The sequence below is a fragment of the Festucalex cinctus genome, chromosome 7 (assembly GCF_051991245.1).
Source record: "Festucalex cinctus isolate MCC-2025b chromosome 7, RoL_Fcin_1.0, whole genome shotgun sequence".
Classification (NCBI taxonomy): Eukaryota; Metazoa; Chordata; class Actinopteri; order Syngnathiformes; family Syngnathidae; genus Festucalex; species Festucalex cinctus.
Genome location: NC_135417.1, coordinates 5566879 through 5591150, shown reverse-complemented (window position 1 = coordinate 5591150; position 24272 = coordinate 5566879). Strand labels below are relative to the sequence as shown.

Sequence of the window (24272 nt, the reverse complement as noted above, 5' to 3'; positions counted from 1 at the left end):
TGAAACAGACGTTGAAAACGGAGCCACCAGACGTGCTAATTAAATCGATTTGTGGAATGGGCCTTTAGATATTCTGTTGCGGTCACGATCCACCTCCATCACATCTTCTGTGGGTGGGAAGATGAACACAAAGTCTCTCTTTCTCCCAACTGCTGGTGAATGTTAAGCAGAAACCGCCATCTACTCCTCCCTGAGAAAATACAACCACTCAAAATAAACCAAGCTTTTGGAAAAACTATGATAATTAAAATCTAACTTCATATCAGCGATGGGATTCCTCACTCGCCAGACCCAAAGCCCACAGGAGCGGGAATATGGAATAATTGAGGTTTCCTTTTTCGGCGCAGGAGAAACAACAAGCTCAAATTGTTTAGGAGTCCTTGTTTCCATTGTAAGTTTGTCCTCAGAATAGCACAGAAGACAGGTTTGTATTGGAAGAATAATAATTTCTGACTTTTAGTGACATATGATGTGATTTAATTATCAAATCATCATTGAGTAACTAAAATGAATGTCAGGAAAAATTGGTGCTGGGTACTGTCTTGGTACGCAAAGCTGTGGTTCAGAATGCAGTTTTTAATGTGCTTTACAGTGAACCTGTGCTTATGTCTTTTGCAAATTCACATATTTGTGGATTTTTTATTTTTATTTTTTTAACCCATCATCCCCCATTAACCGCAGAAATTTCCTATTTTTGAGGTCAGGCTAAAGGAATAAAAGTTTTGCTTTACTGCCATTGTAAACCCTTTAAGGGTGTGTCATTTTATTGCAGATTTTAGAAATTATAAGCCTTGATCCTATTAACTGTACAGTGGTACCTCGACTTACGAATTTAATCCGTTCAAAAAAATTCAGACATAAATGTTTTATAAAGCATAAAAATGCATCAAAACATGTAACAAATGCATGTTACAATTAGATTATTGCACAATAAATGAGAGTTGTGCATAATGTAAAAAGCAAAGAATAGAGTAAAAAATAAAAATGATGGTCATTTGCCTTTTTAACTGCTGTCCTCGTCATTTTTTGCCGTCTTTGGTTCCTTCGAAAATCCTTCGAAAATGTCCAAAGCAAACATCATCATAGTGAGCGATCGCCCCACTGGTGAACACTTTTTCTGGCTGATTCTTTTTAACAAATTCCGAAACTTCATGGAAACTTCAGGTACGGCGAGGCATCTTTTTCCAAAGAAAGGCCCGTCTCGTCGCAATTAATAACTTACTGTGCAACGTAGCCTTCATCAATCACCAATTGTTTGAATTTTTGCACAAATTCGCCAGCTGTTGGTTAATACATTTACGTAAAACTATCTGAACACCTCATGGCCCGAGGGATGAATGACGAGGACGCTACATAGACACATGTCTATTATCTATCTATGTACACACATAGACACATACGGTATGCTAAGGTAATAGCCAATGGCAGAGCAGCTGTAAGTATGTTGCGTTCAGGAAACTCTGGGAGCTGCAAGTAGCAGCCCATACTGTATTTTTACCTTTTGTATCCTGAAACGTCTTTCGTACAAGAGGCAATATTTTCCTGTAGAGGAGTTTTGTAACTTGAAAATTTCATATGAAGGGACGTTCGTAAGTAGAGGTACTACTGTAGTAGGAGGATGTCCAAACATTTATTGTTCAGAATCCGAAGTAATAATAACCCTAATCCAAATTTTTCCCATGAGAAATAATATAAATAATCTACATCGAGAGTTGAACATTTTCCCTTAAAATGGTGGTGTGAAATTCAGCATTTGGCGAGCCAATAGCATTAGGTTTAATAAAAAATAAAAAAAATACTGAATTCCTTTTCTGCTCATCATGATTTATACCAAACACAGCCGCTAAAGAGGTCAAGGAAACCGCAAAAATAAAAGCACTTACTGGAACAGGAGCGCGCGAGCTAGCTTGTCATGTCATGACTTGCCTCACCTCATTTTCATGCGGGTTCTGGACTGGAGTCGCAAATGAATTTTCCACTATTTTTTTTCTGCTCTAGCTCAGATTGCAAGTTGTGTGTTGGCGTTTCAGCTACTGTGTGGCTTCTTCTTGACAATGTGGTTAGCTCACAGATGCTAGAAATGCTATCGATGGTTAGCTGATGCCTGATAGTTAGCTTCCTGTGCATTTGCTAGCAGAGAACAAAATCTCTCCCCTGATTCTTGACCAAAATTGTTGACCATTACAACTACGTCAGCTTTTGCTGTTTAACTAAAACTGGCGTCAATTATAAATTGTAAGGATGATGGATGAGGGCTGGAAAGTTGAAAGGGTGAGAAATCAGAAGCAGAATTGCATTACATTTCCCCCCAATTGTACTGCATTTTACAAAATTAACACATCCTTCAATTAATGTATTGCGCACTGACTTCCTAATTGCACGGCTTAATCCCAGAATAGCGCCTGTGTCGTTGGCCTGTATAAGCCTTGTTAGAGCCTGTTTCATTATAATCCACCCTGAATCTCTTTCTCTTTCTCCTCACAATCTATTTCCTGGCCCTCCATGTTTTCCCGGGGCCATCTAACCAGCAGGGTTGAGTTATTAATGCCTGGGGGGGCTAGAGAGATGATTTCATTGCGTATTCAGGTATGGCGATGGATGGCTTTCTGGGGAGTGCTGGGGGAGTGCTGGGAGGGGAGCCTCAGTAGAGAAAAAATATACCTGTCACCTGGTGATGTATCTGGCCACACACGCTGCAATGCAGATCAACCACTCTCCTCCCCCGGACTGCCTCCACCATTACTCAACCTTTCCCCACCTGGTTCCAGCCTCTTCCGACTCGAGATTGAGGCGGTCCGCGAGGAGTGCAGATTTTGGCTCTTTTCTGAATGTGGTTTGGTTCGCATTTGTCGACAGCGGCGCAAGAAAAATGCTGCCCCGGAGGACCTTACTAGTTCTGGTGTTCATTACTTGTCCTGACTGGGATAATTAAGGACTGAGAGTGGAATTGAAGTTTATAAATAGCTTGATAGAGACGTCCCTTCATGTGACGTGATTACGCACCCATTGGACAATTCTGTATGTAGTAGGGGGGGCGTTCAGACTAGCCAACGTGTGGACTTTTTACACCCACAGTAATTTTTAGAGCTTGACGTTGTCAGGTGTTTTTGCCCCGCTTTAGAATAGGTAGAAGCGCTTTCAGCAACAGATGAGTGCGCTAAGGGAAATGAGTCCTTCACCTTAATTAATTTAAATTCTCTTCTATTTCTGAATGTGCAGCTTTAGTAAATGAGGGAGAACCAAGGATGGGATAAAAGTCAGGCAGCAGGAGGACTTTCAGCCATTTTTTGAATGCAGCCGTTCGTCCACACAGACACAGACAGACACACACGCACAAATACATATAGGTTAAAATTAAAAATAATTATAATGACCTTAAAGTTACAGAGGATCTTTTGCAGAACCTGCTGCTGTGCTGAGCCCAAAACAAGGACAGTTTGTCTGTTTAGCCAAGTAGTAGTCTTCTGAAAAACCATCAATGATGTCATCAGTGACTAGTTAAAGTCAACCCGCTTTTCAGAACGTTTGGGTTGACTTGAAAAACAAATCTGAAGTTGAACCCCTAATAAATTAGACCCCTTTGGCCTTCAGAACTTAAAGCGGAAGTCAACACAAACATTTTCTTTACAAAGTGTATGTTGTATGCAGCGGTATGCTGATTAATATTGTGTTTGTGAATTATGAGTTAAGCAGCAAAATCCACCAATCAGGTAACGACCAATCGCGGCTCACTTGTTTTCTGAAGCTGAGCCGTGATTGGTTCTGCCTGAGCCCTGAGCAATTGTGATGTCATTTTCAGTTGACATTGAATGGCAAAATCGACACACTCTAAAATGCAGAAAAACGTGGATTTCAGATATGATCCTTACACTCTGAGGAAAAGAGAGTTTTCCGAACTCGTGCGGGATTTGCCTGCCGTGGAGGCAATCGACATTGCGAACTACCTCGTCCTCCAGACATCGTACTACACCGCTAGCCAAATGAAGGCGTATGAAAGCCTGGAGGCTTACAACTATTTCGTGTGTAGTTGGGTCAACGAACTCGGATCAAAAGAAGCATTAAATGACCGCCGTCTTGTTTTTGTTCGGGTGAGAAAATGTCTCTTTTCAACTCAAATGTACACAAAGACCACTGGCATCAGGCTACAAGCTAGCTGGCTAACTGTTACATTACCTGCTATTTTAACCATTCTCAGAGGTCTAACGTATGTTGTGGCCTTTCTAGACGAAGGACCTCAATCTAAGAACCACTCGTTGTGATAGCTAACGTAGCTAGCATTGCTAAAAACAAAGACACAGCCACCCAGCATGGACACATAGTATTATGACATGTTAGCTATGTTTCCGGTAATATCACACCGGCTTGTTGAGTTTTATTCAGCTATGTAAGTAGTTTCATTACTGTATCTTTACCTTTCACGAAGTGATCACTGTATATACGAGCGTTGAAGGTTTTTAATCCAGGTCTGCCATCCTCTTTCTGTATTTTTTGTTGTTGTTTTAAATCACCTTTATGGGTTACTACCTTCTGGCCGCGAAAATAGCGTTTATTTTTTCCTCGATTAGACCGGTTGGTACAGCCATAAACAGCACAAAACCTCGGCATTTTCTCTGCTCTTTCCTATGGGGAAATTACTTCCTGTCCCCCATCTGAGGTTGGGCGCTTGTCGTCACGTCACATGAAACCCACCTATAGAAATACAATAAGCTAATCTTTACATTGGTTAGTGCAAGAACCTTTGGTGAAAGTTGCCTGAAGAACGTTATAAAGGCTGACAAATGAATGTGCTGAAAAATACTATCCCTTTGTTGCTACTTTGCTAGCATGAAGGACTCTGTTATCAAGTGTATATTTGAGTGTTCTTTTTGTAAATTGTAGCCTCCCTGCTGGTGCTGCCATTTCAACTTCTTCCCGAAAAAACAATGTGCCAACCTTTTGGAACATTTTGACATTTTTGAATTTGACGTCATGTCTTAAAAACAAAAAACAAAACACTGATAACCTCCAATATACATTCTCTACGATCAGAGATAAACCTGCTGCCCCTGTCAATATTTTCAATATTTTTAATGATAATTAATAATGGATAATGAGCCGAGACCTACTATTTTACCCATGTCTCATTGTCCCTGCTGGAGTTCCAAATAAAAACAAAACAAAACGGATTAACGGGTATAAAACTCACCTTTTCCAAAGGATGTAATTACGTTACAAAGCAGAGTGTTCCACAAATGAACAGATGTATACGATGGTAAATCTAATTGGAAAGGCGTAATATGTCAGTAACAACTCCTCAAACGAGAAAGGGAGTCATTTATTTGATTGACGATGCTCATAAAACCGGGACGCATTTCTTCAATGCGTTGCTGCAACTGTGGCAAATTGTCGTATCTGGTTTAACATCTCAAATTGTATATTTTCTCTTACCCAACTATAAAAACAATAAGATATTCTATGCAAACACAGAAAAAGGTTCAACTATCCTCTTCCCTCTCCAGTCATCCACCTGATCCGGTTCCAGTGAGTGTTTTCAACGGTTCCCATCTGATACCTTGTCCTTGAGACTGGTGCTTCCTGATTTATTGATGCGATAAATCTACTCCTCATTTTCTCCCATAAAAAGAAACTTTATTATGCAGCTTGTTCTCCCTGCAAGGCCCTGCCTAGTAGATTTAGTTGTGAAGAACAAGTCTCGTAAACTTTCTGTTTGTCTGCACTCGGCATTTATCTGCTCTGCTAATCCCCACAATTCTCATTGTCAGCAAGCAATAAAAATGGTTTTGGAATCGATATAGAGATCTACCGCACATTGTGGAAAAAAAATGCTCATTGATTTGTATATCCTTGCACGAAAATGCACTAAATGATGTTGTGGTCACTCGGGTACAAACACGTGCAAGAGGGTCCGATGCCGATTGTCACGATAGATGGGATGAATGTCAGCTGAGGAGATGACATTCCCCGCCAGCTCTGGCCTTGAAACCCGCCTTCGTTTCTGCGTATGATGAGACTTTTTGCAGAATGGAGTCTTTGCGAGCTTCATTTACAGAAGCAGCGGGGAATAATATAGTGCCAACATTTAGACGTGTCAGGTCCCATATCACGGGCTGTTCTATTAGAAATGGACCCCATTGCGGGACAATTAACCTCATGCCCCCAGCAGCAGATCTATGCAGTAAGCGCCCAGCACTGGCCAATAAATCAAACCTCGAGGGAGAAACCAACAGTCTCTCCCCTGCTGGTTACTATTGCCCAAATGGATCACACTTATATCAGAGTACATTTGAGTTCATATTGTAGCAGTGGACATGCAAAAGTTAGGTGTCACTGTAGAGATTAAAATCTTGGTCAAACTTTTTAGGACCAAACAAGAACATGAGAACTTTTTGTGTTGTGTTGAAAATAATCGCCAACTAACATTAAGAAAAATGAGTCTACATTGAATTGCGCTTTAATACTACAGCAACTTCAATTTAATATTTAATGCACCTTTTATTTATAGAACCAATAAAATTGGTAGTTCATAAGAAGGTCATTGTCCACTTACAGAGCGTTAAATGATTCCTTTTAAATGGACAAAAGATGTGATTAATAATGAACAGTCATGCATAGTAACTCAATTATGTTAATAGGAGCATCATTTTCTTTGAACGCAAGAGTGGCTTCCCAATCTTTTCTGCCTTTTATAGCCATAATTTTTACTAGTGGATTTAGCAGGTCAACAGTTTCACTAATAGAATCAAATATAATAATACAGTTTACATTGATTGACTTTATTATAAAGTATATGACCTGGATGATCGCTTTTATGCACTTGTAAGCTCCAATATAAATTTTCTGCTTGGGGTTTGAGTTTGAAAAGCAAACTTGAGCATTAACGCTGTAATAAATGCATTGCGAATATATTATTGTAATGTAATAGAGCAATTTAGTCACAAAATATTTAACAGTATATATTTTTATTGTTGAAACTGTTAATCCAGGGGTGTCCAAACGACGGCCCAGGGGCCATTTGCGGCCCGCCATCTATTTTTCAGTGGCCCGCAACATATACTAAAATTGGCATTTGACACAATTTAAAAAAAAAAAAAAACATTTGGAGATGGTTAGAAGTTAGATGTCACAAAAAAATAGCTGGCACTTTTACAAATAAATTGGTTTATATACGTTTTTATAGATATGCATAAACAAATACATTATTTGTACAATTTTTCTTATGACGAAACAATGTCTCTTCATAACATTTTTTTGGCCCTTGCATCCTTCTGATTTCCTGTATGTGGCCCTCAACCGAAAAAGTTTGGACACCCCTGTGTTAATCACTTCAATTTTTTGCTCTGGGATTTAGTACTGTCACTATTGAATATTTTTGGAATTGATTACTCTATTGATTATTCAATCGATTAATTGGCTAATTGGATTCATTTGAATTTAGCATTAAAGTGTATTATAAAAATATTTTTTCCCCGACAACTTTATTTTGATTTTGATTTTATTAACCAGTAATTGGTGTTCACTGTATTTCGTACTTTGTATTCATATAGTGATTAAAAAAAAAAAAAAAAAAAAAAGGCTGGGGGTTGATGTTGACTTATTTTGATTAAACACAGAAGCTAATCAGTCTTCTTTCATTAAGGAATACAGAAAAGTACTGATGATATGCTGAAATTAGAGGATTGGTACAATTTTAATAAAAAAAAATGGCTCCAAACGATTCCTCGAGTATTAAAATAGTTGTCCATTAACGTTATAATCGATTACTTGTCGATTAATTGATTAATTTTGACAGCTCTAGGTCATCCATGCAATTCAAGCAAAAAGCTTATTCATAACATAAATAAGGCCCCAGTTAAATTCCCACCCCATCTCTTCCACAAAATAAACATTCACAGTGTCACAAAACCATGACAATTGCAGATTATTATTTTTTTAACTTATGTTGTGAAAAGAAATATACAGTATGACCAATAGATCCAGTTTGGCAATTATATTCCATTCCCCAGTCAAAGCCCATTTTTGTGTTTTGTATTACATCATATCAATCCAATCACCACCTAATAGCTGGAAGCTGCGGCTATCTTTTACACCGTTTTTGAAAATGAGACTTATAAATCCTCAGTGGAGCGAAGCCGCTTTGGTCTTCCTACACAGCCTGTCATTTATTTAATGGCAAAGTCAAGAAAAAGAACGAGCGGTAATAAAGCCGGGTCACCTTCAGGACCCGCTTGTGGTTCTTCCCGTCATTAGCGTGTGGCGTCTCGCGCTGTCCAGCTCCCATTATTACCCGGGCATGCTTTGCCCTTACGACTGCGCCGTCCCCGCCGCCCACCGTCACCGTGTAATCCTCTCGCTGATGGACTAATGTGAAATATGGCAACAGATGCGAAGTGCAGTGACTGAAGCGTGATGATGATTTGGGACCTTGGGGCCATCAAAGCCATAACTATTAAATCTAATTTGAAAATTTGGGCTTTTTGGCATGTGGAATAGCAGGTTGTAAGGTGTAATGATGATCACTACACACTCCAGGGTGCCTTACTTCACCAAATGTTATTGGTGTTTGCATTTGCCTTTGTTAATGTGCTTTGGGGTGTTTAGTCTCTACCATGTAGTTTGTGCATGTTGCTTTGTAATGGTAATTCTCGTTTAGATACTCGGCTTGTAATTACTGCCGGTGTTTTTTTTATTTGCGTGTAGTCGTTTTACTCATTGCTTCATTCATTTTTGTTTGAAAGGTGTTGTGCATGCGCTTTATGAACAATCAAGTCATTTTGTGTTGACCACACTAATTACAGCATGTGATAAAACATAAAGAGGCAACAGCAACATTCTGTCAAGCTGTTTGCTAGCTGCTAATCTTATTCCATACAGAGTGTCTTGACATAATATATTGCTGCAGTAGCAGTAGTAGTAATGACAGCATTGCAACCAATGCGGAGAGTCATCAAGTGACCAGTAGTGCAGTAATTGCGATGCAACTTTGAATGTGCAATGATGCAGAAAGTCCTTGAGCACTTTAGAGGGCCTATTGCGGTGGAATATCAATGGCAGTTATACAAATATGTAGAGAGCTCAAGTGACAAGAATCAATATTGCCACACAGGGATGTGCAAAATTGGTAAACATTTGCAAAGTGCCACTATTGAATTTTGAGTCAACTGTCTAGTAGGAATGTAACGATATCCAAACATCACGATATGATATTAGCACGATATGAAGCTCATGATATGATAATTATCACGATATTGTGGGGAGGTTGGCGATATTTAAAAAAGGTCATATTGTAATAAAAAAAAAAGCTCATACCAAAAAAAAGCACAAAAATGTGCTTTTGTATATATCAGTAATGCATATAAACCACCACCAATCTCTAATAACAATATTGAGGTGCTTACTTGTTAATGCACATACACATTCAGTTCCTCCACGTACTGACTTGCTTCACAGGCATATTACGTTCCCCTTCATCTGACAATTAGTGTAGATTTTAAACATAGAAGGGCCAAAACATCCCCTATGAAAATTAAATTGCACTGAAAAACTAGCCACCAGAAGGTGCTCGAACTGCACAAATGGATATCAACCTGACTTTTATTTACCAGATGTGTTGCATTTAAATATCGTGAACATGACGCCGACGATATTGTGGTTGTTTTAATATCACGATATCACGATATTGCGCTTATCGTTACATCCCTAGCGGTCCATATGGTGAAGCTGTAAGCTGGCGCAAAAAATTGTTTAAAAAAAAATGCCTATACAAAGATAATATTGCTTTAACAATATGTTTATTAAAATTGGAATGAATAGCTTGTTTCAAATACAAACAATCAAAATATTGTAAACAATTCTCAGTGTTATAGTGAAATTCTGCCATATATCAACGAGAGCCAGCAATGATGATTTATCACTTACTTTACATTGGTTAATTTAGTCAGAAAATAGACATGATGTTTCAAGGGATACAAATACAAAATATTAGATTAGAAATCTCAGTTATCATTGCTGTCTAATAAAAAGCATATACCTCCAAATTTGTAGAGATTTATGCTTTGACCTGTTTTAGATTTAAGTTTAAAAAAAAAAAAACGATACCCAACCTTTAAACATACTTTGAAAGTCATTCTGATTTACAGAGACGAGATAAGCTATTAGTTTCCATTCTCCCTTTCTTGGTAACATCCATCGGTGTGGTCGATCGGAAGCTTAGAAATACATATTTAGAATCTCATTATTGAAAAGTGCTCATCTGGAGAGAGATAAAAATAGTTTCAAAATCTTAGTTGGACCTTCGGATCATAAAAGCTTATCAATAATTGGACAAAATGTGGCACCACATGCACGTTGCCAAGACCAGAATGTCCCTCCAAAATTAATAAGCGCTCAACGAGCGCATCCCAGCATGAAATTTAGAGCCCATTCAAACCTTGTGACTACAACTTAATTATCAAATCAACTTTTTTTTTCCCTGTTAAAGCCGGATTTGTCTTCTGAAATGTAAATCCATGAGAACCTTCAATATCATTAAGAATATGTCCAATCCAGAAAACTAAAGATTTTTGCACTTTTAATCGTTGCCTAGCTAAGTAGCGTCATTATTGCACAAAACAGAACATTAATTATGGTCTGTTTGCCTTATGTAAAAACAAACAAATGAAGACTTGACTACAATAGCGCTTAAATAAATCCCTTGTTTGAAAGAACAAACAAGAATAATCTATAAAATGACTCCTATCATCTGATGTAGTTGAATGACTGCTATAATGTTCTTGTTTTTTTTTTCCCGCTTCCAGCTGCCGGTTGCACATTTGAAGAGGATTCTGATCCCACGCTGTGCGACTTCACGCAGGCCGAAGAAGATGACTTTGATTGGCAGTTGTTTCGGGCACACAATTCTCCGTACGCTGGCTCGGACCTCTTGCGCGGTAAGTAGTCCTCAGACATCACTCGTGTTTACATACAGTGATTATAAAAAAAGTCTAAACACCTCTGATTAAAAGGTCAGATTTTTGTGATAAAAAAAAAAAAAATGACACCAAGATAAATCATTTTAAATCTTTTTCCATCGCTAATGTGACCTACAACATGTACAACTCAATTTTTTTTAAATACCCGTATTTTCTATGTGGAAGAATAAACAAATGATATGCACACATTACCACACTTGTTTTTATTGTACATGTTATAATTAACAATGGTGGGAAAAGATTGCAAATGACACATTTTTATGACACAAAAACATGGAATTTGAATAGGTGTCGACATCTGTAACTTCGTGTGATGACGTTGGCAATATAGTTGTTAAACATGGCTGACCTTGGTGAAGCCATCTTGTGATGAATTGTGCTTGTGAAGTGTTGTTCTGATACCGATACTGGTATCGGCAGAGCTGATACATTAAAACAGTGGTATTGGTATCTGTGACTACTCACAAGTAACATGCCGATACCATTAATTCCAACGCTAATATAGGATTTTGGATGCAGCATCTTGTGTCTTGCTGGTGCACGACATTCACTGGTATGTGACATGTTCACTACATGCCGATCTAAGATATCCTATTGGCCCTTAAATGCTCTGAACCAATAGCAGGACAGCTTTTTCATGTTGAGGAAAAAAAAAACTTAAGTATCGGTATGGTATCGGTATCGGCCGATACTGCAAAGCTGGGTATCGGTATCGGGAGCCAAAAAACGGTATCGGAACAACACTACTTGTGAATGTGAGTTTGAATTTTCTGCCTGTGTGTTCTGTGTGTGTACATAACCAATCCAGAATTTTTGTTATTGTTTAGTTGAGCAAAGCTGATAAAACTCACATGACTTGAAGAGTGACCAAATGTTATTCCGGATGATTTCGCACTTCACACCTGATGATTTCGTGGTTGCGATTCATTGATATATATGGCTAAAACCCAAAACTTAACTCTAATGACAGCTTCTGAGAGAATTTGGAAGGAAAGCAGACTGATTTGTTGCACTGCAGTCATCCTATCAGAAAAGTGGCTGCTAATCTGCTTTTATAGTCCAGCTTCCATTTTGCGTCAGCTTTAATGAAGCAGTCATCCCACTTTTGTCGGTTTCCTGCTAAGCCCAAGGATAACTTTGTGTTAACCGGCCTCAAGACTAATGGAAACCAACATTTTCCTGCCATCATCCTCTCCGCTGGTGGTTGCCAGAGGGAGACGGCATGCATAGTTTATAAAGCGCTCCACCATCCTTGCATTAACAAATTCCTACTGGGAGCTAACAAAGAGAAGCATGTTGTTTTAGCTTCCCATCAGAAATATCAGATGCGGCAGTGAGCTTCCAGCTGTTTGTTGAAGGGATCAACTTGCCTCTGTCGTAACATCAAGTCCATCAGATTTTGGTGCAGTTATACAAATTAAATGAAAATATGTTTATCCTTGTTCACTGCACATAAGAAGAAAGAATGTAACTTTACGTTAATCTTTCTAACATAACAGTAGGCAGTTACTGTCTACCTTTACATGCAGTCAATATTCAGGTTAACAGCAGGTTAACCCCCATTTATGTGTGTGTTACTCCTGTATACATAATTCTTGTGATCAATTGGAATATCCTGATGGAAACCGAGATGCACGGATAACGTCATTACGCAAATAGACGTTTCCACTTTCAACTTTATAGGTGGGTTGCAATCACGTTATTCCGGCAGCGCGCACAATTCAACTGGAGGTCAGGAAGTAGGGAACACCCATTGAAAATGATAGAAAGCAACTATGCAAAAGCATAGGGTGAGCCTGGACGTAACTGATAGGCTCTAAAAATAGTAAAATATGTCTGATATGATCCTTACACTGAGGAAAAGAGATTTTTCCGAACTCGTGTTGGATTTGCCTGGTCGTGAACTACCTCGTCCTCCAGACATCGTACTACACCGCTAGCCAAATGAGGGCGTATAAAAGCCTGGAGGCTTACAACTATTTTGCGTGTGGTTGGGTCAGTGAACGCAGCTCAAAAGAAGCACTAAATAACTGCCATCTTGTTTTTGTTCGGGTGAGTAAATGTCTCTTTTCAACTAAACATAAAGGTACCACTGGCATCAGGCTACGAGCTAGCTGGTTAACTGTTACTTTACCTGCTATTTTCGAAGTGTTGCTAGGTTAACCATTCTCAGAGGTCTAACGTATGTTGTGGTCTTCCTGGAAGAAGGAACTCAATTTAAGAGCCACTCAGTGTGATAGCTAACGTAGCTAGCATTGCTAAAAACAAAGACGCAGCCACCTAGCAATCGGATTTCAGACGAAGGTTTTTAATCCAGGTCTGCCGTCTTCTTTCGGAATTTATTTATTTATTTTTTCAAATCCATCTTTGTGGGTTACTACTTTCGGGCCATAAAAGTAGCTTTTATTTTTTTCTCGATTAGACTGGTTGGTACAGCCATAAACAGCACAAAACTTCAGCATTTTCTCAGCTCTTACCAATGGGGAAATTACTTCCTGTCAACCATCTGGGGTTGGGCGCTTCTTGTGACGTCACATGAAACCCACCTATGGGTCAATAAAAAGACATAATATTCATGTCAGTCACCACACTAATGAAGTAGTTGGTTTCCTCCTCGCTCCAAAGTGTGACGTCAAGTTTACCTCTGCTTTTGTATTTCTGGTGCATATTCCGATTTTTTCGTGTTTACATGGCCTTTAAAAACCTGAATACTGCAATATTCTCGTTTTGAAAAGGTGATTGGCTGGATGTAAACATCCTCACTGAAAATTGATGACAAGATTGGCCAAGTCAAGGTCAGTTCAAAAAGAAATTGCCATTGTGTACAGTTTATGTCTTCTAAGAAAATATTAACTGGATTGCAATAAAGTGGTTGAGAATGTCCTGAATCAGGTAATGTCCTGTTCTCACCATCTGTCAATTTTGAGCATGACAAATTCAAAATTTAACCCTAAACTCTTAAACTGCACCTATGGTAATTTACATTTTTGTCATCAGCAATGAAGTGCGAATCTGCCTGCAGCTTGCAGCCCATTCACAGCAGGCGATGGGCTAATTAACACTTCTCCCTTTGGGTTTAATTAAAACTCAGTCTCATGCCATTTACAGCTTTCGAGGGCCTTCCGTGCAGCAGACGAGCGCAGGTTGAATTAGACAGGTACTAAAATTTGCAAGGCAAGCGAGACTACGGGCATCAAGTTTTGTGTCAGGACTGAGGAACCACCTTAAGTTTGGTCCACTCTTAGGCTAGCTTAGCGATAGGGTGGGCGCCATTTTGTCGAGTTCGCGTACATACCTTTTTATTTGGCATTTTCGCATAATTTAAGTTGTATAGCTCCCCTGCTGATCCCTGGCAGAGGAAGTCTGATACTCTCGCTTCGCTTTTTCTTACTTAATCCCCGCATGTTGACTTTTAACCATGTATCACAGCGGACAACCAAGGTGGCGAGGGATAACTAGACTTTATGAGATAAGGCTATTTACATTCCACCCGTATTACTTTGTGCGGCTGAGAAATTTGTGTCGGGGGAAGATTAGTAAACACAGCTAAGACAGCAGCAGCTTGTGGCTCCCAGGAGAAATTAAAAGACTACTGTTCCCATGAACAAAGGGGGGGAAGAAGATAGAATGCGGCAAGGTCTTAATAAGAATGGCCCATTTATCATCAGATTCGCCTTTATTTTGAATTAGATCAGTGATGTCTAACTGCCTGATAAGCTTCCGTTCTTGTTCTGTTTTAATTAACGCGTTAGTTTGCAGGATGATGACCTTGTCAAGAAGAGTCACAAGTTACGAGGTTGTACAGTGAACATTATGCATTATCAAGGTTGGGAAAAAATAACACCATTCCCATAGGCAATGTATTTTAGGGTTGGATCATGGACTAAGGTCGATTTTTTTATTTTTATTTTTTCCCTTTACCAACGACCAACATAAAAGACTTGGCAAGGACAAGCTGCAACGTGTTACTCAAGGAGAGCATGTTTGTGGGTTTAAATGGACAAATTTGATCAGATGCTGCGAGTTAGGATTTGGATTAAAGCAGGAAGGTCATTCCTCTTCTTGCCGTCTATCTTGACTTTTGTGTGGAGTACGGTTGGTTATTGTGCATTGCGGTGTGTAGTTGTCACAAGGTGATGCGGGTATAAAGCATTTCACTTACGTGTCCTCAAATTTGTTTTGTTTGGTTGACCTCCCCAAAAGGTGGCAATTGTTTTATCATTCTGACAAATCCGTTTTCTTTCCTCATAGCAAAATGACTAAAACTGTATCTATAAATTACTGATATCCAGATCCTACCCCCCCAAAATTAACCGGTTTGTAAGACCGTACTGGAATCCATCCAATGTACTCGATGCAAATTGGGCTCAAGTCATTTTGGCCTGAATTTACCGTTTTAATATTTAGACTATGTATTCAGCCCATCCATTTGAAATACTGTTAAATGTCTGCCCCAGACCTTGAAGGTGCAGTTTGATACACTTTCACACTTGCAATCAGGATCACAGAAGTCCATCACTTAGAGCTGCTCTACCAAAGATGTTCTGAAAGTAGCCTACTCTTTAATGGCAAGTAAATTGCTGCACGAGATGAGAGTGGTCCCGGCTGAAATGGCTTTTAGTACTATCTTGGGGTCGGGGCCTGGTCGACTGAAACATACATACATTCTGCAAGCTCAATATCATAAGCTTAACTGTGGAAAAGGCGCAGTCTATCGCTATCCTGTTGTAGTCATCTTACAGAGGACAACATTACCTTCTTGCTTTCTCAATCTGTCACCTCTCACCTCAGCCACACACTTTGGATAGGCTACATACATGCGTGAGTTTGTGTATGCATGTGTGTGTCATTGACAGTGACCTGAGATTCATCTGTTGTCAAAGTCATCTGCTGTTATCGTAGCCGACCAGTGACTGGCCATCTTCTGTGGTTTAATACGCTATTACAGTAGAATGTTGGTCTTTCCTCTCTGGCTCTCTGCATTCACTTCACAATTTAACACCAACTATATGGAGATTTAAATTTGTTATTCTCCTGTGGCCCCATTTTTGTTCATTCCTAATAGCAAAACAGTCAGTACAGTATTCTCTCAGCCAACTTCAGAATTGCTAGCACTTCATCCTTTGAATGCACTACCACTCTGATCTATGGTGGCTCAATATTTTTAACTCATTCACTCCCAGCCATTTTCACAGAAGCAGTCCCGTTCGCTCCCGGCTGTTTTACTGGATTTTGACTGATTTTGCAAGGCCCACAGAATATTGTGTTTTATGGCCGTTTTGCAGCAATTAGCATTAGAAGGGAGCTAAGTTTCATCATTTTTCACAAATCTATTTAAAATTGTAAGTAATTGAGCTTTTTTTCTATATGGCCCTGGTTGATCTCCTTTGCTCGGCTGCCACCTGCTGGCCTTTTGTGTAATAACTACAATTTCTGCAACCGTTCTTTGCAGTTGAGAGGCTGAATCAAAGCCTTCTGTATGCTCTAGCATAAAACAAACAAAAAAACATATAAATACGTCTTTGGGACACTTAGAACATTAACAAAAACGTATTTACACATTATTGGGAGCAAATGAGTTAAATATTTTAGATTTTTTTTTTTTGTTTGATTTTTGATTTTGAATATTTATCCGCATTTTTCCAAAATAATTTCTAGGATTTAAAAAATGCATTTTAATGGCGGTAAATTATACACGGATTTTCGCTATTTGTGGCCCGTTCCGAATCACCCGCGAATAGCGAGGGTCGACTGTACTTCGTAATCTAAAAGTTTAGAAGTGTACTTGTGTATGTACTGTTATAGTATAATTCTGTCCCAAACATTTTGTCATCAGGATACTAAACGGTATTTTTCATAGGTACAGTAATTATCAACAAAACGAAACATCTCCCCGTTTTTCTATTCGTTGACGTATTTCCACATTTTCGGCGAATGCTTTATGACAAAAAGCTTCAACAAAATACACGGGCTGAACATCAACTGAAGCAGGTTTTTGTCCGTCAGTACATACGGTCATTCTTTGTGTATTTTTTCGAGGCTTTTCATCATAAAGCTGTCACTGGTAATGTGTGCATCCGTCAATGACAGAAACATGGATTGATGGAAGTTCCCCACTCTGATTAACTGATGTTAACAAAAACATTTTCTCTGTGGTTACATTGTAACCTCAATGACCAGAAATGCTGCACTGGTTAATATATGACTTCATTATATACCCAAAATGGGGTGCAGGTCAAAATGATCTAATAATATGTCGTAATACTTCAAGATTAACATCTGAGTCGGACTCTTAAACCACTATCTGACTGTGGAGGAACTCTGCTATGCAATATATAAATGTGAACTCTGCACCGTTGAGGTTTACCGCAGCATTTGTTTTTATAGAGTAGAAAATAAATACTTAATGATGTCATTGTCCTTGCAACATTTTCAACCGAATGATAAGCCGAAGGTAACGGAACGTCGAGCTCATGTTAACGACGCTGACATTTTTGGTTTGTTGTTTTGCCAACCCGCAGAATTAGCTTTAATCAGCTACAGCTGAGTAACTTTAATGGCGGCAATTAAGTCTCGGGCTTGCCGCAGAAATCAAGCTTGTTACAGCTTGTTAAGACACAGTTAATTATGTCAGTCATAATTAAAATACGGCAACTCTTTGGGTTTTATGACGACCTCCTTTTAAATATCGATTCGGCCATTTTCATCCTTCTTTTTTATGTATTATTTGTGTGATGATCTATACGGTGTGATATCATTATTTGGTTCTCTGTAAAGTAGAACATGACATATTTGGTCTTGCTTCACTTGCGTTCACACTTATCTTTAATGTCTAATTTTGTTGGGCGTTTGATGTTGGATATGTTTGGATATTGTGGTATTTTTACCAGGTGGTTTTGAAGACGTACGGAACATTAATAAAGCGCCGAGATTTGAGGGGTGCCAAAAAGGAAATGGCTGTTCTGACACCGAAGCAACATGGCTTCTTTGATGAGAATAAGACCTTACCAATGAAAAAAATATATATATATATGCGTCTGCTTTTCCTTACTTTGGGTCTCATCTACCTATATTATGGGACACCAGTTTAAAAGGTTTCATTTTAAATAAACATTTAGCCTGCTGATTTCCTTAATTATCACACCTTCAAGACTGAGAGCCAATGACCAGTTAGTTGAGTGAGCCAATTGGTCAGAATGATATATAGTCCTCAGAGGACCACAAGTGGACTCCAGTGGCTCACCAGGATGATAACTTACAACTCATTAATGCCAAGTCGATAAGATCACAAGCTTTTCACACATACCGGTCCCTACAGCTAATCTAAATCTAAATTATAGCCAATGAATCAACCTCTAATTCAGCTTTCCCTTTTGCCTGCAGTCATAAGCTATTGAGGTGTGCTTACCAACCTTTTTGTGCCAACATTTTACACTAGATCTCACAGCACACCATCATATAAACGTGTCACAAAACCACTGAATACTGAATCATATTGTCTCAATTTAGTCACAAATGATGAAGTTGAAGTTGAAGTTTATTGAACGGAGACACACCTTTGCTTAATATTTGTTCTTGTTTTGGGTTTTTTGTACACACTTGTACCCCTTATCTCATAAGGACAGTGTCTAATTTCAAACAACGTTTGAGTACTGTGGCAGAGTAGATTATTGTATACTTTGTACATTATTTGTGCTATTTTAAACTCAACCAAGTCATAAAATTTCATTGTATTTAATTTAATAAATAGTGGATGTGTTGATTCTGTATATTTTGATTGATTAATAATCCTTATGGCTCTTTTTTGCAATTTAAAAACAGCATCGGTATTTGTTTTATATGTATTTCCCCAAATTTCCACACAATAGGTCAAATATGGTGATAATAATGTATTATATAATGTATATAGTGAATTCATGTTCAGGACCGCCTTGGTTTTATAGAGTGTCCCCTATGATTTTTGACATTTTCCTTTTAACATTTTCTATGTGTGGTTTCCAACATAATTTATCATCAATAACTACTCCAAGGAATTTATTTTCATGCACCCTTTCTATTTCAATTAAATTCACCATAATTTTATGGATGATAACATGTACTTTACTCAAAGTGAAATCTTGGCCTGTTTAATTGAAAACAAATCTGATATACTCGTAGGGCGCATGACTGGCATCAGATGGTTACATGGGATAATTGTTCCTTCCTTTTAATGGAAGACAATTTCCTTCTACCCGTCACTGTACATTGCATTTCTCTGTCGTGTATATAGTAGGGATGTAACGATATCCGAACATCACGTTACGATAATATCACGATTTGAAGCTCGTGATACGATAATTATCACGATATTGGGGAGAGGTTGGCGATATTTAAAAAAAGGTCACAATATTGTAAAAAAAAAAAAAAAAAAAAAAAAAAGAGCTCATACAAAAAAAAGCGCAATATTGTGCTTTGTATATAAACCAGCTACGATCGCTAATAATAATATTGAGACGCTTACTTGTTAATGTACGCACACACTAAGTTCCTCCACATATTGACTCGCTTCACAGGCATATTATATTGCGTTCCTTCATCTGACCAATAGTGTGGATTTTAAACATAGAAGGGCCAAAACATCCCTCATAAAAATTAAATTACACTAAAAAAACTAGCCACAAGTTGGTGCTAGAACTGCACAAATAGAAATCAACCTGACTTTTTTTTAACAGATGTGTTGCTTTTAAATATCGTGAACATGAAGACGACCATATTGTGCAGTTTTAATATCACGATATCACGAAATTGCCCTTATCGTTACATCCCTACTATATGGAGAGACACTTGCAGACTGTATAAGCTTTCAAATATTTTAGTAATCGAGTATCCTACTGAAAAATTCTATCGAAGTATAGAGTTGTCAGATAAAATATATTTTTGCTTGGTTAAAGACAATCCACTTAATAATGAATGGCCAACTGGTTTCCTTTTTTTAGATTATCAACAGTTTCTGTTTCTTAAATTTAAATTCAAGTTCACTTGAGAGGCTAGCATTGTAACATAGAACATAATAGCTCAGTGGTTCTCTATGGAAGGCATCGCTCACAACAACAACAGCAGACAGATGCTGGTGTGGAAGCATTTTCTTGAAATACCTGCAAACCAGTAAAGTACATTTTGATGTGGTTAAAGGAGGAAACAGCTGCAAAGTAGCCATTAATCAGCACTCCTCTGGTGTCAGAAGTAAATGCCTGCACAGCACACATACAATATATCTCAAGGCAGACATTATATGTGAATGTTGTAGCCTTCAGTTTGAGTTCCACGCTATAGCTCAGTGCTATTTCCTGGTGCGGTTCACTTTGTTGACGGGTTATCTCACCTGAAATTGACACCAGGCTCCTGCCCTTTATCCAAGACACAAGGACACACAGATGGGACTGTTGAAAGCTGATATTTTACTGGTTCACTCTGCGCACGTCCGGTTATTGCGTCACATGAATCCTCTAGTCTACAACATTGCCTTCTTTAAGCTCAAGTATCTTTTACTTTCTTGATCCGTCCATCTAGTCTGGTATGGAGTATACAGTAGTCCATCCAGCTGACATTTAATTCCTTCACAACTGTTGTTGGTGTTTTTGGTGTTACTACTACTTAAAAAAAAACAACTTAGCTGATATCTACAAAGCATTGGTCTGTGTTAATGAATGCGGGCCGCCAGGCTTATAAAGCACTAGGGGAAACCCTGAATGAGTTTAAAAAAAAAAAGCATTGAAGTCAAGTGGTATAGACTCCTTCATGGCCTACGTCACAATGACGTCACAGTGTTTACTGGAGGCAAAAACAACTTGCCGCTGGAGGCAACTTGTCTGTAGAAAATGTCGTCTAGTTGTGTTTTTGGTTGCCAGAACCGTAAAAGCACCAACAAAAACTTGAAATTCTATCGCGTCCCATCCTCTGCCAGTCAGAGTAATCGCAGACGGCTGTGGTTAAACGCGATTATGCTCGTGTTTGCAGCACACACTTCATATCAGGTAAGATTTAACTATCAGATTCAACCTGGACAATGATATGGGCTAGACTTAGCTGTGATTGAAATTACTTAAGTGAGTCATTATTTGTGGGATTATTTTTACATGCACGGACTTACAAAAAGTCCGTGTTTACATGCTACATGCGCGAATGCTAACTGCTAGCTAACCAAACGTGAGCTGTATGTTTCAGTTTTGTTGAGGCGAAAGCACCCACAATGGTTCCGATACCTTCTTGTAAAATTTTTGTTGGAGAGGCCCATGCCTCGTATATCCTCGTCTTCTGCCCCGTTGTTGATTTGGCAGCACTTGCGACCGCACGACACAAAAGTCCTCGCTCAAGTTGTTATATTCTAAATTTTGAACATGTCCATTCAAAACGTAGTTGTAGACATCTAATTATTTATAGGCCTTCAGTTTATCTTTAGTATAAACGCTCAGTTTTTCTATGAGGTAGATTTAAATGTCCGGCCATTGCACGGTGGGTAGTCCTGTTAAATCGTCTATCCAGTGTGTGAGTGTGTAGGGGTCGGTAAATATCGGCCCATCAGAGTTAACTTTTTAAAGTAACATTCACGGTCGTGGGGAGTCAGTTTACTCACATATTAACTCAAATGGCCGTTTTCCGCGTCCATTCCAACGTGAACATTCTGTGCTGACCGGAACATGCCACTCAGGTGTTTTTGCCTCCAGCTAAGCACCGCCCTTTAAATTGTGTCACATTGTTTACAAACTCTAAAGGTAATATATTATTGTTGTACTTCCCATTTTTTGGCGGGTGACCTGCCTCAATAAGGTTGGCTAAGAGAAGAATTTGGAAAGAGAAGACATTTAAAGGATTATAACTGCTAACCTTAGCTGTTAAATGCCAGTCTAAAAAAAAAAAAAAGTCAGGAATTGTGGGGATACATGCTTTTGTGTCGACGACAATGATCGGATTAACATACCGTCTATTTTCACATTGAAGTTCACATTATTTAATGGGGAACAAAATGTCATGCGGGAGCATGAAAGCACTTTCATCTGCTTTCAAATGCAGCACACTTGTTTCCCCCAGGTTCATGATTCTGTGGGCTCATGAGGGGATAATGACTGCATTTAGAAGGTTGCACAAAACGCCTCCTTTGCCACAAGAACATTTAGAAAGTTCTAAGTTCTATTTAAATTTCACCGATCAAGTCGCTGAAAGACAACCTGTGAAAGTATTTGATTGGAATTCAGAAGCGTACAATTTGATTTGATTACTGATTCAATGCATCGGGATGTATCTTGAAAAAAGCAATTTCCTTTTTTTTTTTTTTTTTTTTTTACTGTGTGATTAATATTTTGTGCTGAACACGATTTGTAATGATCCATTTTTTCCACGATTAAATGAATTACAGTAAATTTGCTCCCATTATATTTTGTCAAAGCAAAATGGAATAAATAGATTTACTTTGACTCAATTTACTGTGTGCACCCCTATTTAAGTTGGGGGCTGCCGTGTTACTAGTGTAAAAAAAAAAAAAAAAAAAGTCTGGAACTCTAGTATCGTTTTCTCTGTAAAATGTTTTTTTGTATCACATAGAAAGATGCTCATACGTCAGAGATGAACAACAACACAAATCGCACCATATGCAAGCACGGTCACCGATCCACTACTGTGCGATCGAATGATTCGTCTCTTTCTTGAGGCAAGAAGCTGCCATAGCAATCCACCAGCCGGGAGGGCTTCTCGAGTGTCGTTTATTTCATCTCCATTTTGCTGGAATAACATTGATTGGAAATGTAGGACCCTTTTGAGCCAGCGTCTGCTTGGAGAATCAGCAAGTGGCGAGTGGGCACTTCACACAAGGAGACCGGGCGTTTTCCCCTCTTTGGCATTCTCTTCGGTTTAAGCTCATTCTCGGGTGCAGTCTGCTCCCATAATAACTCTTGTCATGGCCAACACTTTGTCAGTAATTGATATGTACTCCTGCTTCTGGGTGGGGACATTTGCATTAAATTGTGATGATAATGACCACGAAAGGCCTGATGCCAGCAGAATGCCAAAGTTAAGATTGATGGCCATTTGAATTAGCCACAATAAGTAATATATTATATCGGCTCTCGCGGGATCATTGTTCTCCCTGCATTTATTACCTTGTCTTTATGTGGATCGACACAACCTGGCATGTTATAAATATTCTGCACAACACTGTGTTCCATTTCTAATGATTATTCTTATTCTTAGTGTCTGTCAAGAATGAAATTGGATTTTGAATAATTAGAATGCACTACAGTTACCAATGTTATGGTGCACGTTTTTTTTAAAGGATCATTATGCAGTTTGTCACTTTTTTACTCACTACTGCCACCTCTGGCCCAAAGTGTAACTGCAGCATCTGTGTTAGGCTCGTTCATTGTGCGCGTGCGAGTACGTGCACGATCTTAAAGTGACACCCACAGTTAACAAACGAAGACATGACTTCAAATGAGTTAAGAAAAACTCCGCCCCTCCCCTCACCAAAGAAACTGTGTAGTGTGCGGTGGTTCGCACACTCTACTATAAAAGGAAGATAAAAGCTGATAGATGCAGTCAGAGTAAAACAGGAAGGGCTCTTTGTACTCAGCTGGGCATTGGTGGAGCATGTATGATGTAGAAAAGCTTTAACATTACCTTTTTAAACGGCACAATGCACCTTTAATTGATCAAATAGTCAATATTTTGTTTAAAGATGTAATATATTGCATTGAACAAATAAAAGCTGTTTTTAATTTACTCAAATATTACAAAAAAGGATAAAAATAGCAGCATAAATAAATCATTTTATGGGGTACTCACGATTGAAAATGGGGGGATAATCTCTGAAAAACCCGCAAAATATCGAAGTACAACCGATAAACCCCGCAATGAAGAGTTATGGACCCAAATGAAAACCTGCGATAGAGTTAATCTGCAATAAGTGAACCGCAAAGTAGCGAGGGACTGTAATCAGTTTCCTCAAATTGATATTTATACTGCCGCCACCATGAAACTGTTAATAAATATAACCTGAAACTCGTGAGTCCACGTTACGTACCTTACGGTGTTTATTCTCATTTTATGTTCTTCCTGAGTGTAACATCCCTTGTTGAGCAAAAAAAAAAGTCACACAAGCCAAAGAAACCAAGATACAGTCCTTTGATGCTCACTAAACTGAGGTCCCATGCTGTCTCATTTGATGTATTACATGACAAAGAGTCTTTTGCAGCACTAGAGACGTATTGCTACCGCGGATTTCTGTTGAATTGTACAACTCAAGGCTGCACTTCACAGTTTCCACAGTATTTACTT

At 38.7% G+C, this 24272-nt stretch overlaps 1 protein-coding gene across 4 annotated transcripts in view; it reads left to right on the top strand.

Moving 5' to 3' along the window:
• ptprub (protein tyrosine phosphatase receptor type Ub) overlaps nucleotides 1–24272 on the top strand; it is a 225356-nt gene that overhangs the window by 57948 nt on the left and 143136 nt on the right. For all 4 annotated transcript variants that reach the window (XM_077526325.1, XM_077526328.1, XM_077526327.1 and 1 more), the window contains exon 2: nucleotides 10794–10925. In XM_077526325.1, coding sequence (XP_077382451.1) covers nucleotides 10794–10925 — 132 coding nt within the window. The remainder of the gene's footprint in view (nucleotides 1–10793; nucleotides 10926–24272) is intronic.